At 38.9% G+C, this 17468-nt stretch overlaps 1 protein-coding gene across 1 annotated transcript in view; it reads right to left on the minus strand.

Moving 5' to 3' along the window:
- The window catches only part of hydin (HYDIN axonemal central pair apparatus protein), a 1560590-nt gene that overhangs the window by 163876 nt on the left and 1379246 nt on the right, over positions 1 to 17468 (minus strand). The window contains exon 73 of the mRNA XM_069900939.1: positions 17155 to 17302. Coding sequence (XP_069757040.1) covers positions 17155 to 17302 — 148 coding nt within the window. The remainder of the gene's footprint in view (positions 1 to 17154; positions 17303 to 17468) is intronic.

The raw sequence follows: 17468 nt of genomic DNA on the forward strand, positions 1-17468 counted from the left end.
CCTGGTGGTAAGCAGAACCCAGCAAGAACATCTACAACACCTCTGAAGCCTCTACAGTCGCCTACATGAGTTCGGCCTTACTATCAACCTGGCTAAATGCCAGTTCAGGATGAGCATAATTGACTTCCTAGGGCCACAGGATTGCCATGTGGGGCCACACCACTACCCAGCAAAGTGGAGGCTATCCGCAACTTCCCAAGGACTGCAGGAGTTCATGGGGAGTTCATGAGGATGGTCAAATTTTATCTCAGATTCATCCCTGCAGTGGCTCAAACCATGCGGCCACTCTTCACCCTGAGGCAAAGGACTTGACCTGGGGTGACAACTCCACACAAGCGTTCATGGAAGCGAAGGAAGCCCTGGCTAATGTTGCACTCCTGGCCCACCCCAGGTCAAACACACCCACAGCCCTCACGATCGATGCCTCAGAAACGGAAATTGGTGGAGTTCTGGAGCCGCAGGTAGAAGGAAGTTAGTGTCCGTTAGCTTTCTTCAGGAAACATCTGCAGCCCCCTGAACTAAAGTACAGTGCTTTCGGCAGAGAGCTACTGGCACTGTACTTAGCCATCCGCCACTCCTGGTACTTCCTAGAGAGACGGGCTTTCACAAACCACAAGCCACTGAGGTTTGCCCAGGCCAAGATCTCTGACCCCTGGTCAGCCTGCCAGCAGAGACATTTGTCTTGCGTCTCAGAATACACCACCGCTGTAAGGAACATCTTGGGAAAAGACAAAGTGATCACGGACTCTCTGGTCAATGGACTGGACTTCGTAGCATTGGCAGAGGCACGGCAGCAGCAGAACGAAGAGATTCCTCTGCACAAGACTGCCGTCACAGGGCTGCAGCTTTAGGACATCCCAGTCGGCATAGGTTACACTATCCTCCTGTGTGATGTGGCCACTGGGCAGTTTCGACCAATCATCCCAAAGGCATGGAGGCGATGAGTTTTTGACTCTATCCACGGTGTTGCGGAGTTCAGAGGACCCCAAAAATCAATAGTAATAGATATGCACTAAAACACAGGGTTATTTAAACAAAAGTAGTTTTTAATTATATTTGAACAAGAAAACAGAATTAAACTTTAACATTACTTAACCTACAACCCACTTAATCCACCCTCTAACACTAAGATTAGAAAAGTTCTTTGGTTCACAGTCCAATCTCACTGGTTGCAGGCAATTCTTGTACTGTGCTCAGAAGTTAGCATTAACAAAGTTCACCAGTCTTTGGTGCTTAACAGGCAAATGGTTACCACTCAGGAGGGTTCTTGCTGGTTTTCAGAGAGAGATTCCTTTTCCAGGACACCCGCAACTGATTCCTTCTCAATCAGTCTTGCTGACATAACTTGCCCCCTTCAGGGTTCTCCAGATGACCCTCTTTCTTTCAGGTCACCTTTCAGACTGCCAGTCTTCTCCTTTGACCAGGCAGCCTTCCAAAGTTTGCCAGCTTGTCCCTCTGGAACTGATTTCTGTGACTCCTTCTCTCACTCCCTCCCTCTCTGAGAGCAAAGCTCTCCCTGCAAAAATCACATGCTCTCCTAGGCAAGCCGATACTTTGTTGCTCTCTTTGCAAAAAGCACTCTGCAAAAGTCCTGCAAATATTCTGTATTTTAAAATGTGTGTGTGCAAGCTGCTCCAGCAATTCCTCCCAAACCACCTCTAAATACTCTGCAACAATGGGCTGGCACATCAATCAATCAGGACCACAGACTGGTTGGTGGCCAGCAAGTATGCATGCCATGGGTTGCAGAAACAAGTCAGCAGGTGGGTCAAGACATGCAGGCAGTGCCAAACAGCCAAGGTACAGCAGCACACCAAGGTCCCCCGCAGCCTTTCGAGCCAATGGAATGAAGGTTTGACCACATTCACGTGGACACAGTGGGACCTTACCATCTCACAGAGTTTCCGTTACCTATTCACAGTGGGTGACCGTTTCACCTGGTGGCCAGAAGCAATCCCCCTGGCCAACACATCCACTAGGTCCTGGGCTAAGGCACTCATCTCGTCCTGGATAGCAAGGTTTGGGCTACCATGCCACATAACCTCTGACGGAGGTGCACAATTTACCTGCAGCCTGTGGACTGACATTGCCAATTTGTGGGGAGCTCAGCTAAACCACACAACAGCATACCACCCCTAGTCTATTGGGCTGGTTGAGCACTTCTACAGATACCTCAAGGCTGCCCTTATAACCAGACTCAAGGACCCCAACTGGGTGGACGAACTGCCATGGTCACTGTTGGGGATTCATACAGCCCTGAAGGAAGACCTCCACACATCCTCCTCCGAGCTTGTCTATGGAACTTCACTCATCGTCCCAGGGGATTTCATCCCACGGGCTAGAGGTCAACAGGAGGATACAGCCACCTTCCTGGACAGGCTCCGGGTAAAGGTCGGTAACCTGGCTCCGATCCCACCCTCCAGAAACAGGCAAGCCAAGTTTAACGTCACTGAAGAACTCCAACACTGTGAGTATGGGTTCGTGCGCAGAGGGCCACATCATCTACTGTTACAGAAGCCCAACGAAGGCCCCTTCTGAGTCATCCGGAACAACGGGGCTACCTTTGAACTGGACATTAGCGGCAAACCAGAGGTCTTCACCATAAACAGGCTCAAGCTGGCACACACGGACCCAACACAACCCGTGGAGACACCAGCACCTCGATGTATAGGCAGAATACCAAAGACATTGAGGACTGCATCTGAGGACACTATGAACTGTAGTGCCAGTTCTGGGGGGGAGGGGAGATCGAGCCGCCACAGCATACGGTGTGCACGGTAGTAAACAGCAGCATTACACATTGTAATACGTCCCTTAACACAGTGAACCGGAGCAGTTGAAAGCGGGAGCAGTACAAGACCTGCAGCCCTAAAATGGCACTGGCCAAGCAGCCCAGCTAACAGATCAATAACAGGCTGGGGAAGAAGAATGTTTCTGCCCGCTGTTGTTATTCAAACAAACGGTGGGAACTCCAACTGTATAAAAGGAGCCTTTCCAGCCTCAATAAATCTCAGAGCTTACCCTCCCACACTGCGAGTGTGGGTGTTTCTTTGTAGCCGTCGGCAATAACATTACTGTTAAAAATGGTAGGCCTCAAGAAAGCTTTGATGACAAAGTCTCCCTTAATATAGACTCATTCAGAAAATTCTGGGATTCCTGGGAAAGATCCTTGGAATCTTAGCTGAGTGGACTCAGAATGGGCTTGTAGGAAGAAAGCAGAGAGTAGTAATGGAAGGAATGTATTCTGCTTGGAGGTCAGTGACTCATGGAGGGGGCAGTAGGGACGGTTCTGGGACCCCTGCTCTTTGTGATTTTTATAAATGACCTGGATGAAGAACTGGAAGTAAGTTTGCAGATGATATAAAGGTTGGAGGAATTGTGGACAGTGCTAAAGGTTGCCATAGGTTATAAAAGAATGTTGACAAGATGCAGATTTGGGCGGAAAAGTAGCAGATGCAGTTTAATCCGTATAAGTATGAGGTGATAGATTTTGGAAGGTCAAACCTGACTGCTGAATACAGAATTAATGGACAGATACTTAATGTGTGGAGGAACAGAGGAATGTTGAGGTCCAAATCCATACATTTCTCAAGGTCGCCGCAAAGGTTGATAGGATAGATAAGAAGGCCTATGGGATACTGGGATTCATGAATAGGGGGATTGAGTTCAAGAGTAGAGCGGTCATGTTGTAGCTCTACGAATTTCTGGTGCGACCACACAGAATATTGTGTTCAAATTGGGACACTTCATTACCAGAAGGATGGGGAAGCTTTGGAAAGGGTGCAGAGATCTCCTCTGGATCTCCTCTGGATCTCATCAAGATGTTGCCTGGATTGGAAAATATGTCTTATGTTAGCAGAGCTGGGACTTTTCTCTTTGGAGCGAAGAAGGATGAGAGGAGACTTAATAGAGGTCGACAAGATTATGAGAGGCAGCCAGCACCTTTTTTTTAAACTTTATTTAAGATTTTATAACATGAATAACATATAGAATTCCATTAAAAAAATTAAGAATAAAATAAAATTACAATACAGTATCAGTAATCTAAATAAACTATACCCTGCCCAATAATTATTACACATTAATAACCCAAATCAAATTAGTCCAATCCCCCCTTTCCCCCCCAAAATAAAGAGTGAAGAATTAATAAAGTTAATAATATATGTGAGAAAAAAAACCCACTTACAAAAAAAAACAAAAACATAACCGATTAAAATACTAACAAAAAGAAAAGTAATTAATACTAAGATATCAGACTTAAAAAACATATTTAAATCAAACTTAAATGCATATATTTAACAAACGGAGTTAAGATGAAACATATATTTAACTCAAACTTAATATAAAAAAAATAGTCAAATTAGTAACATTATCTATCAAAAATTCTTAAACAATAATCAATTCTTAAAAAAAATTGTAGCATGAAAAAAAATGAAAAAAAAACTTTCTCTATAGAGATAAACCTTCACCAAATATCAACTAACTTCACATCTATCATCATATTAGTCACATAAACCACCATCTTAAAACAAAATTTAAACCTCATTAAGCATTGTACAATTCAATTTTAGTACTCTTCCACCATTTTTCCCTTTTACTCTTGAATAGTTATCCAATAAAAGCTCCAATACCACATTTAAATATCCCCAATCATTACGTTAAAATTCAGATATCCAAATAATAAAAACAATAAAAACACATCTACAACAAAATCTATATCTTCAACAAATGGAGCATAAACCACAAACAAAATTCAAGCCTCATTAAGAATTGTACAATTCAATTTATAACTTTCACCATTGTTCCCTTCGCTCTATAACTAAAATAGCAAAAATAATATACACCAGAATTACCACTCCTTTGACCTTAAAGTTAAAGAAAAAATATTAAAAAAAACTTATCCATCCCATTCACATTTAAATTTCAAATATTCCTTATCTACTGAATAAACTTTACAAAAAAAACCACATCAATTTTTAGTTTTTTAAACAATCAAATACTTTCTTATGCTTTTTTTTAATATTTAAACAAAAAAACCCTTCACTCTTTAATCTAATAATACAAAATAAAAAGGAAAAAAAACAGGTAGGAGGTTAAAAATACCCCCTCCCGTCTAAACCACGCAATGCGGTAACTCTCCAAAAAAAAATGGGTGTGAGATAACTCACACGTAGCAGATGACTTTCAGGAAATAGTGCCTATCCAGTTCTCTCCCCCAACTCTCACTTCATCTTAAACTAACATCATCATTAATTAATATCCCTTTTTTTAAAAAAAAATATTAGAAAAAAAAGGACAACTCTTCTTTTAATCAGCTCCAACTGCCGAGTCACCATTACAACCATTCCTTCTTGGAGCACGGCTCTTTTCTTCCATCTCTTGTCTCCTTAGAGATCGCGGCGGACTATGTCTCTGTTGAAACTGAGTAATTGGCAGCTCTTAAGCAAATGCTATAGCTTCCTTTGGAGAATCAAAGAACTTTGGTTGGCAACCATCTTGGAAAACCTTCAAAACAGCTGGATATCTAAAGGTTGCCTTGTAACCTTTCTTCCACAACAACTCTTTAGCAGGATTGAATTCCCGTCGTTGGAACATAGCTTCTTGACTCAAATCTGCATCGAAGAAAACTCGATTATTTTGAATCATCAAGGGTGATTTTCTCTGTTGTGCATTTCTAATAGCCACTCGTAAAATTATTTCTCTGTCGTAATAATTCAAGCAACGAACCAAAACAGGTCTTGGACTTTGACCTGAAATAGGTCTTCTACGCAAGGCTCTGTGAGCACGTTCCAGTATTATACCTTCCGGGAAATGTTCTTGACCCAGCACTTGTGGAATCCATTCAGTAAAAAATTTTCTTGGGCCTGGTCCCTCCATTCCTTCCGGCAAACCAATAATCTTTATATTGTTCCGTCTGGATTGGTTTTCCAAATAATCAATCTTTTTCACCAAATTTTTATTTTGAGTTTGTAAGTCTTCGACCATTTTGGTCACATCAAAAACTTGATCCCGTATTTTGTCTATATCTTCTTCACACGAATTAAATTTATCTCTCACTTCAAGCTTAAAAGCTCCAAACTCAGCCATCTGTTGAGAATGTATTTTCACCAGAATATTAAACCTAGTACCAAGTTCAGTCATAATCTTGGATAATCCCTGCATTGTATGATAATTTAGATTCAAGATTCACAAAAATCTTTTCAATTGGAAGAGATTTTGGCTCAACAAATTCCTGCTTCTTCTGCATAACCAAAGGATCTTCTGTTCCTTCCTTCATTCTGGTTGCCTTCCTTGTAGTATGACTGCGTCTGGAAAACCCAGCCACAGCCTCTCCAGCAATGACTGGAGGACGCTGGCCCAGTTCATAATGTATTAAGTTCTCCCAGTACATCAAGTTGTATAGGTTTTTCTATCTCAAGAGATGCAGTTTGCAGCGCCACCTCTACAGTTGACAAATGCCTTTGAGTAACTCTTTGTTCTAAAGGCTGTTTGGCGCCCTCTTTAGGGGGCTCTACCAATGTAACATAGAGCTCTACATCCGAACACTGTACCTCTCTCCTGGGATCCATTTCACGCTGAGTCCCGGTGTCTTTCCTGTAGGTAGGCTCCAAAACTTGAACTTTTGGAAAATGTAGTTTAATGATCTGTTGTCGTTTTTTTTTGCTCTTTTCCACCAATTGTACCATCATAAGTTAAATTAACAGCACTGAAATTATCTAAACTTTTAAAGATTTTAACGGGCATTTCTAGACAAAACAATAAGATAAGAGTCAGGAGAGGACTGGAAGGCACGTCTGATCCTTACGCCATCTTGCCACGCCCCCCAGCCAGCACATTTTAACCAGGGTGGGATCAGGAAACATCAGAAGACATATGCACACATTGAAGGGAAGAAAGTTTAGGGGAGACATCAAGATAAGTTTTTTTATAGAGAGTTTTGGGTGCCTGTAATATTTTGCTGGGTTGGTGGTGGAGGCTGGACATTTAAGAGACGCTTAGACAGACACATGGATGAAAGAAAAATAGAGGTTATGAGGTTTAGTTTTGGTAGGAATATGTAGGTCAGCACAATATTGAGGGCAGAAGGGTCTGTTCTGTGCTGTATAATTCTATAATGTGTAGAGAGATCTGGGGTTCAGGACCATAGCTCCTTAAAAGTGGCCGCACAAGTATTTAGGATGGTAAAGGAAGTTTGTGGCTACATTGGACAGGGCATTGACTATAAATCAGTCTGATTTTGTTTGTTCCCGGTTCCAACATCAGCAATCTTTTGTGTCTCCATCCCTAGAAGAGATTGCCTTGTCAAATTCCAAAGCAAATCCTACTGTGAACTGGGGCCTATATTCGTTGTCCTTGCTTGGAAAACTTTATAACTTTATAACTTTATAACTTCTGTGTTAATTTTTTCACATACATTCCATAAGAGTACATTTTTTTCAGTTTCTTAAATATTTGTCCATGCCACTTCTGGAAAGGCTTGTCGTAACCTGGCTCCACATACCTGCAGGCAAGGGACTTCAGGTTCTCACCACACAGTGTGCTAACAGAGCTCCTCACATCACTACTAATTTCCTTCCCCTTAATTTTATACCTGTAACCTCTGTGATTCTCCCGCATCCACTCTGCCCACTTCCGTGCCAACATTCTGTTCTAGTGGATCTTCCCTCAGCACAGCCTTTCCAATCTATCTTTGAACCTGCACTCCATTAGCCAGGGATCTTTCTCATAAACTTCCAGTGCCTCACATCCTTCGATGACCAGAACTGAATACTATGTGAGACTGATTCAGCATTTCACAGAGGGTCAGCATGACTTTCCCACTTTTATTGACGAAGCCTCTTCCCTGGCTCCCCTTTCACAACAGTATCCCTTCATTTACATTGCCTTTCCTCTTCTCTCGCCTCCCCTCTCCCCCCCACCCCCAAATGCCACCCACCTGCCTGGTTGCAATTGATCATTGCCCTCCTTGCAGTTTATAATGCTTTGTTCTATTTGCAAGTTGAGTAAGTGTGGCTGACATCCCCAAGTTTGGATTAGTAACTGATCAAGAAATGCAAGATTCTGAAGACTAATCTTTGGGCGACGCCACCATTAACCCCTCTAGTATGAAGAACAATCATACACTACCACCCTCTGGTACTGTTGCAGCCAAAGATTTCTACATAAACTTGTCTTGGTCTCCTGTATTGTCCCTCCCTCCAATTGCTGAACAGGAATGTTACTCCAGAGACAGACACTTGATGAGTCAGAAACAATGTGCTCTGGGATGGATGGTTTGTGTAGTGGTTAGTGCAACACTCTTACAGTGCCAGCGACTGAGGTTCAAACCATTGTTGCCTGTAAGGAGTTTGTACATTCTCCCTGTGTCCCTGTGGGTTTCCTCTGGGTGCTCTGGTTTCCTCCCCTGCTCCAAAGATGTATGGTCATTTTGGTATAATTTGGCAGCACGGGCACATGGGCCAGAAGGGTCAGTTACAATCTTTCAAGTATATATCTCTAAACTAAATGAAAGGTAGACACTGAAGTAGATAAGGTTTGTTTGCAGAACAAGTAAATTGAATTGAGAAGATCAGTAGTAGAATTGGATAAGAATGGAGGGGGTCTACAATTCCTGGGAAGAATTGGACTCATGGTCATGAAATATGATAAAGGCCCTCAAGTGATAGGATCAAATGCTAGAGGCCAATTATTTTTTGAATGGTCAATTTCTGTACCTACAATAATATCTCACAACTAGACATACCTGTATTGTCCTCTCCCCTCACCACTCCACTTCCTGTGGGGATCACTTATTCCTGACTACCTTGTCCACTCATCCTTTTCCACTTCCCACTCAGTACCTATCTCTGTGGCTGAAAAAAATACTAAACACCTCTTTTTTGGCCTCCTGTATTTGCCTCCCTCATCACTATCCGGGGCCCAAACAGTCCTTCCAGGTGAAGCAACACCTCATGTGAATATGTAGTGTTCATATACTGCATCTGGAGCTCCTTGGGCTGGAGCTCCTGGGGTGGCCTCCTCTACATTGGGAAGACTGGACACAGAAAAGGAGATCGCTCTGTGTTCATTCTGTCAGTTGCAATGGCAAGGACCTCCCAGTGACCAACCATTTTAATTCCACATACTATCACTACACTGATATGTCTGTCCATGAGGCCATGCAAATTGGAGGAACAGCACCCTATATTTTTGGTATTAACATCAACTTCTCCAATTTCTGTTACCCCTTCCCATGGGTTTCTCATTTTCCCTATTACTCAGTCCCCTTTTTCCAGCTCCTCACCCCCTTCACCCTTCTAACAGAGAGTTACTCTTGATGATCTCTCCCTATTACCTCAGCTTTCTCTCCTACCCTACCACATGAATCCACGTATTACCTCTAACCTGTTAGCCAGTGTTCCTTTCCCAGCCTCTTCCTCCCTCTTCTCTTCCTTCCCCCTCCATATACCTCTTAATTCATAAAACACTTACAGGAGTTCAGGCTCTTTGACCCTTGATGTTGTGCAAAACCATGTATTTATTTATTTTTTAAAGTACTATGCCCACCCTACCACATAACCCTCCATTTTTCTTCCATCCATGTACCTGTATAAGAATCTCTTAAATTCCCCTAATGTGCCAGCCTCCACCACCATCCCTGGCAAGGCATTCCAGGCACCCACAACTCTGTGTAAAAGAACTTCCCCCGATATCTCCCCTAAATTTCCCTCCCTTAACTTTGTACTCATGCTATTTCTACCCTGGGAAACAGGTGCTGGCTGTCCACCCTATCTACATCTCTCAGAATCTTGTAGATCTCTATCAAGTCTCCTCTCATCCTTCTACACTCCAAAGAGAAAAGTCCCAGCTCTGATAACCTTGCCTCATAAGAAATTTTCTAATCCAGGCAACGTCCTGGTAAATCTCCACAGCTTCCACAATCTTCCTATAATAAGATAACCAGAACTGAACACAATATTCTGTGTAAATCACAAAACTCTGCAGAGAAGGTAATGTTGCGAAGGTAAAGATACATAAATGACGTTTCGGGCTTGAGCCCTTCAGGCATCTGAACAAAATATACTGTGTGGGGTGGGGGGGGGGGGAAGTGTAGTCTCACCAGAGATTTGTAGAGTTCCAACATGATCTTTTGATTCTCTTTTTTTTAAACTTTATTTATTCATTCATTCAAAAAACAAATAATATATGACATATACAGGATTAAACATGACCATGATTTTTTTTTATATATATAAAAAAAAGGAAAAGAAAAGAACCCCCACTCCCACTTCAGCCAACTCTCCTAAGGAGAGCCATAAAAAAGAAAAAAGAAAGAATATTTAAAAAAGTTAAATATACATATTAAAATCTAATCAATATAAATTGAAATGTAAATATTCCGAGTATAACCGCCACTTATTAATAAAAAAATTATAATTATCATGCAAAACATATGTAATTTTTTCCATTATTAAATAATATTTCATCTCATTATGCCATCTATTAATATCAATCATATGTGTATCTTTCCACATAGTAGCAATACATTTTTTTGCTACGGTTAAAGCTAAATATACAAAAGCAAGCTCGAATTTATCTAATCCCAAACCTTTCAGAGGTTGCAAAGAACTCAATAAAAATACTGTTGGATCTAAAACTATTTTAATCTTATACAGGTATTCTAAAAACGATTGAATTTTCTTCCGAAAAGATTCTATATGTATACGTAACCAAACAGAATTTTTAAAAGTTCCAACCGTATCACCATATCTAAAACATAAATCTGATTCATTAAAACCATATTTTTTTAATTTTTCAGGTGTCAAATATAATTGATGTAAAAAATTGTAATTAATCATTGCATAACGTGCATTTATCAATCTATTTACACTATCATAACAGATATCTAACCAATCATCTTCAGAAGAAAATAAAACCAATATCTGCTTCCCATTTAATTTTAGATCTATCCCAACCCTTTTTATCCATACCATCCTGTAATATTTGATACATAAATGAAATATAACCCTTCTCTGGTACCTTCATAAGAAAAGTCTCAAATTTAGTCATTTTAGGTAAAATCATATCTCTACCAAACATACATTTTACCAAAGATCGAATATGATAGTAAAGAAATGAAGAATTCTTATCAATACCAAAATCTTCCTTCATCTGATTAAAAGATAAAAATGTACCCTCTTTAAAACAATCACCCAAATTTTTCACACTTTTAAATCTCCAATGCAATAAACTTTGATTATGTATTGAAAAAGAAATATGTTGATTATTATACAATGGAGTCAAAGCCAATAATTTACCCCTAGAACCTATCATTTTAATTTTCTTTATCCATAACTTCATTAAATGTTTTAGCATAGGCACATTATATTGTTGTAACAAATTCATATTCCACCCAAATAAAAATTGATGTATTTCAAATTCAGAAATACTTGCCATCTCAATTTTAGTCCAACTAGGAGGCCGTACCAAATCCATCAATGAACTAATAAATTTAAGTTGGGCTGCCTCATAATAACTTTGAAAATGTGGTAAACGTAGTCCCCCTAACTCATATTTCCAAGTTAATTTATTCAAAGCTACTCTCGAAAATTTACCCCTCCCTAAAAACTCCCTAATCGTTTTATACAAATCTCAAAAAAAATTTTTTATCAAGTAAATACGGAATAGATTGAAACAAATATTGTATACGCGGAAAGATATTAATCTTAATTGTATTTATCCTTCCCATTAAATTAATAGGTAAATCTTTCCATTTAATCAAATCAGTTTTAATTTTTTTTCATTAATTTAGCATAATTGAATTGATATAAAGATTGATAATTAACATTCAAAATTATACCCAGATATTTAATTTGATCAATCCACTTCAAATTAATAATATTCTTATAAACTGAATAATCTCTTTCACTTACAGGTAATATTTTATTTTTTTCCCAATTAACTTTATATCCAGAAAGACATCAATATTGTATTATACATTCCTTCAAATGCAAAAGTGACTGAGCTAGGTTTATTAAAACACCAAAACATCATCAGCAAATAAATTAATTTTATACTCCTCATCTAAAACTTTCATACCTTGTATCTGTGTATTTTGTCTTATCAGCTGTGCTAAAGATTCAATCACTAACACAAACAAAGCTGGTGATAAAGCACAACCTTGACGAGTTGATCGAGTTAACTTAAAAGATTCTGAAATCAAGCCATTCGCCAATACTCTAGCTACCGGTTTACTATATAGAGCCCTAATCCAACCAAAAAAAGAAGGACCAAACATAAATTTCTCCAGAACTTTAAACAAAAAATTCCATTCAACTCTATCAAATGCTTTTTCTGCATCTAAGGATATCACCATCGGGTGATCTAAAGATTGTTGAAATCTATTAATCAAACTAATCACATGCAAAATGTTATCTGAAGCCTATCTATTCTTTATAAAACCTGTTTGATCCATATGAATCAACTTTGGTAAAACTTTAGCCAATCTATTCGCTAATATTTTAGCTATTATTTTTATAATCTACATTTAACAATGAAATTGGTCTATATGAAGATACTTTCAAAGGATCTTTATCTTTTTCAGGAATTACTGTAATTAAAGCACTAGAACAAGACTCAGGTAATTCATAATTTTCTACAACTTGATGTAATACATCCCCAAACACTGTAGATAAATCATCATGAAAAAATTTATAAAATTCAACTGAAAATCCATCATCACCAGGCAATTTACCATTCGGCATTTCCAGCATAGCCATTTTACTTTCCAAATCAGTAAATGGTTCTTCTAACTCCTGTATATCTCCATTCTCTAATATCAGTAAATTCAACTGTGATTTAAAAAAGATCAATTGATCCAGTTTCTTGTTTTTCTTCAGATGTATATAAATTTTTAAAAAATGAATAAAATTCATCATTAATCTCACAAGGTTTATAAGTAATAAGAAAATTCCGTCTAACAGCATTAATAGTCCTCGATATCTGTTCTTTCTTTAATTGCCACACCAATACCTTATGTGCTTTCTCTCCCCATTCGTAATACTGTTGTTTAGTCCTATTAATCACACATTCAAATTGATAAGATTGCAAAGTATTATATTTCATTTTCAGCCTAGATAATTCTATTTTCTGATCTTCTGTAGCATCTTTCTGAAATTCTTTTTCTAACTCATCGATCAGTTTCTCTAATTCAAGACTCTGATTTAATCGATTCTTTTTTATTTTAGAAGTATAACTAATTATTTGTCCTCTCAAATAGGCTTTCATAGCATCGCATATTACAAACTTACTTTGATCAGAATTAGAATTTTCTTTCAAAAAAATTAATTGGTTTTATGAAAAAAATCAATAAATTCCATATTTTTAACAACATTGTATTAAATCTCCAATGATAAGCTATTTGAATTTTGTCAGAAGTTTCATATGAAAAATATAACAGAGAATGATCTGAAATCACCCTACTTTTATATTCCGCTTGTTGTATTTTCCCTTGTAAATGTGCCGATACTAAAATGAAGTCAATCCTTGAAAATGTGTAGATGATTAAAAGGAAATTTTTTTCTCTGTCAGATTAAGATGTCTCCAAATATCTACTAAATTAAGATCTTTCATCAACACTTGGACCTGAATTGGCATCTTGGATTATTTAACTTTCTTCGGAAATTTATCTAATAAAGGTTCCAAAACACAATTAAAATCACCACCAACTAAAATATTATCATTAGCCTGTCCCAAACATAAAAATGCATCTGAAATAAATATTTCATCATCTGCATTTGGAGCATAAATATTAAGTAAAGTCCAAAATTCACTAAAAATCTTACAATTCCATTTAAGAATACATCCTGCCTTTTCCTCCATTGATTGTAATTTTAAAGATAATTTTTTATGTATCAAAATTGCTACACCTTTTGCTCTAGAATTAAATGAAGAAGAATATACATGCCCAACCCAGTCCCCTTTTAATTTCACGCTTTCTTTCACATTCAAATGTGTTTCTTGTAAAAAGAATTAGGGGAATTTAAGAGTAAATTGGATTATTTAATCCTCGAACATTAAAAGTAGCAAACCTCAACTTTGATATATCTACTATTATTACTAAATACCAATAATATCTTTATATTAAAACTCAAATCAATGTATATAGGCTCTTCAATTTAAAAAATCACAAATTAAAAACTAAAAAAAATAAAAAAATAAAGAAAAAAAGAACCCCCCCCAAAAAAAACCTACCAAAAGGTAGTAATCCCATAAACAAAAATTGGGTGTGGATCACCCACCAGTGGCTGATGACTAGTAAAGAACTTAATGCACATCTCTCCCTCCCCAGCCAAACAGTCAATAACATCAAAATATCATAATAACAAAAGAAAAAATAGAAGAAGAAAATTCTTCTTTTCATCCAGTAGATTCCAATCTCGAAGATCCCATTTCAGAAGGAGGTAGACTCTTTCCATTCCCGTTTTTCCCATTTCTGCCATTTCTTCCATTTCCAGAGCAACCAGATTTTTCTTTAGGAGATAATGGTGGACTACGTCTTTGTCCTCTTATATCTGGCAATGATTCAGCAAAAATCATTGCTTCATGATCAGTTTCAAAAAACCGAAGTTGATAGTCTCCATAAAACACCTTCAACACTGCAGGGTAACGAAAAGTAGACTTATAACCTTTACGCCACAAAACTTCTTTAACTGGATTGAATCGACATCGATGTTGAATGGCATCTTGACTCAGATCAGGATAAAAAAAGACTCTGCTATTCTGAATCAATAATGGGGTTTGTCGTTGTCTTGCATTTTGTACTGCAAGTCGAAGTATTGCTTCTCTATCCAAATAACTCAAACATCAAATTATTACCGGTCTCGGTGGTTGACCAGCTGAGGGTATTCTTCTTAAAGCTCTATGGGCTCTTTCCAGTGCAAATCCCCCAGAGAAAAATTCTTACCCTAATATTTGCAGAATCCAGTCTTTAAAAAATTGAAGAGGATCTTGTCCTTCTATACCTTCTGGCAAACCAATAGTTTTCACATTATTCCTTCTGCTTTGATTCTCCAAATAATCTATTTTTATTTCTAGCTCCTAATTCTATGATTGATTTTTCCACCTTCAACACTTTTTCTGTGTTAGAACTCACTTGTTGTTTACAGTCCAAAAAAGCAGTCTGAAATTATTTAAATTCTTCTTAAGATGCATCCATACGTGTCTCAACCATATTTAATTCTGAACTTATACCAGCATTCATTTGAGCCATTTCATTTATTTGAGATGTCAACAAAGGTTTTATAACAGCTTGAATAACTTCATTTAATTGCATACACTGTGATTCAGTAAAGCTCAGCTCTGTTCTCTCTGACATAGTGGCAGAACAAGGTAACTGCAGCTCCTGCTGCAACTCAACAGAAGTAATTTTAAAAGTTTTACTGCGGGTCTGGACTCCCAGTGACGGCACTCCAACTTCCTCAGGGGGTTGCCGCTCTTCTCCCCCCGTATCTCGTTGTTTTTTCATCAATTCACGAAGAAAAATTATTTCTTCAGATTGAAATGCTACCTGATGCATTTCCAAGGATGGAGTTGTCTTCCTGTGTGCTCCCTCCATTGAAATCTAAAGGCTTTCCAAATCAGGGTCCATTTCTTGGGAGCACGCACCTTCTTCCGGAGAATGGGTAATTCCAGCGCCATCCTTTATTTGGTGAGTAATAGGTTTTTATTTCAGCCCCCACAGGCAATCTTTGGGGTTTAGACAATGAAGAGATTGAGCCTGGGGCTGTATCAAGTCGTCTAGGCCCCAAATCTTCAGCACTTCGAAAATGTAACTTCTTGTGAACTTGAGGTTTAGTCTTTTTACCATTAGTGGCCATAATAATTCCTTAATACTTTAAACTAAAATGTAAAAGTTTAAACTTGAAAACAAAGAGTTAAAAAAAATGGGTATTTAAAGGTCTGGTCAGAGAGGTCGAGATTGCACATCTAGACTCTACGCCACCTTGCCATGCCCCCCCCATGATCTCTTGATTCTTGTTCTCAATCCTCCTATTAATGAAATCCAACATCCCATAGGCCTTCTAAACTGTCTTATCAATCTGCGCGGTGATCTTGAGGGGTGTATGGATTTGAACCCCAATGTCCCTCTGTTCATCCACATTCTTAAGTAACCCTGTACTCAGCCTCCTGGTTTGACCTTTCAAAATGCATCACCTCACACACTTATCCGAATTGAACTCCATCCGTCACTTTTCGGCCCAACTCTGCCTCCTGTCTACATCCTTCAGCACCATCCACAACTCGTTCATCCTTCGTATCATCTGCAAACTTACTGACTCATCCTTCCGCCTCTTCATCTAGGTAATTTATAAATATCACTAAGAGCAGGGGTCCCAGAACAGATCCCTGCAGCCCCTCCGTGAGTCACCAACCTCCAGGCAGATACTTTCCTTCCTTCTCTGCTTTCAGGCTCCAACCTGTTTTTTTCTAATAACTGATGAAGGGGTCAGGCCCAAAAAATCGCCTGCCTTTTACTACCTATGGATACTGCATGACCTGATGTGTTTCTGCACCACGTTTGTGTACTGCACTCAACCCCAGCACCTGTACATGTTCTTGTTTAACATTAGAAAAATTCAGATGTTAGGAATCTGAAAGAAAACCAGTAGATCACAGAAGTATTTCACAGGTCAGGTAGCATCTGTGCAGAAGGACACAAACAATTGGCCAATCGATCCCTTGTGCCTTTCATTAGGAGGTAGCTGATCAAACCTTGGCTTCAACACCACTACTCCACCCTCTCCCCTTCACCTCATGCCTCCCTTGCAGTTCAAATTCCTGCTAATGGTTTGAATACATCAATGGCCCTGCTTCCTTCACTCTCTGAGTGAGAGAAGCAGCACTGGAAATTAAAACACACAATCTTAACTGGTTCTCCTTCATCCCCCCTGTTCAATACTATCCCATAAAAAGTTAACATTTCTGCTCGATGGTTTGTTGCTGGAAATTTCCAGCATGTTTGGTATTTATTCTTTCTTTGTCACAGAACCAACCAAATTCAGATAAAACTAGGTGCTGAAGTACACATATGCGGAACGCTGAGCAGTGCAGAGGGTGGTGCAGGGGGGCCTGGCCTGCAGTGTTGGAAGCACGAACTGTGGCTTGTCTTCATACCTGCTGTGTGGGAGTATGATCCCCTCCATTGGCCTGATAATGAAAAGACAGCTATATCCCTGCGAGTGCACTGTCTCCTCCCTGAAACGGAAGCTGAACGGATGGGCTTCACTGTTGATCAGGTAGGCGGTTTCATGTGTTTTCTGACCTGTGGGTGACACAGAGAGTGGGAGGTATCAGGCATTCACTATTTAAGGATAATTCCCTGGATGGAATTAAAAACTATGGGAACAAAAGTTCCAACAAATGTTTTCTGAGACTACATGGGATTCTATTTTGAGATATTTTCATTCATCTTCCTTTTGTGCTGGACA

The sequence above is a fragment of the Narcine bancroftii genome, chromosome 10 (assembly GCF_036971445.1).
Source record: "Narcine bancroftii isolate sNarBan1 chromosome 10, sNarBan1.hap1, whole genome shotgun sequence".
Classification (NCBI taxonomy): domain Eukaryota; kingdom Metazoa; phylum Chordata; class Chondrichthyes; order Torpediniformes; family Narcinidae; genus Narcine; species Narcine bancroftii.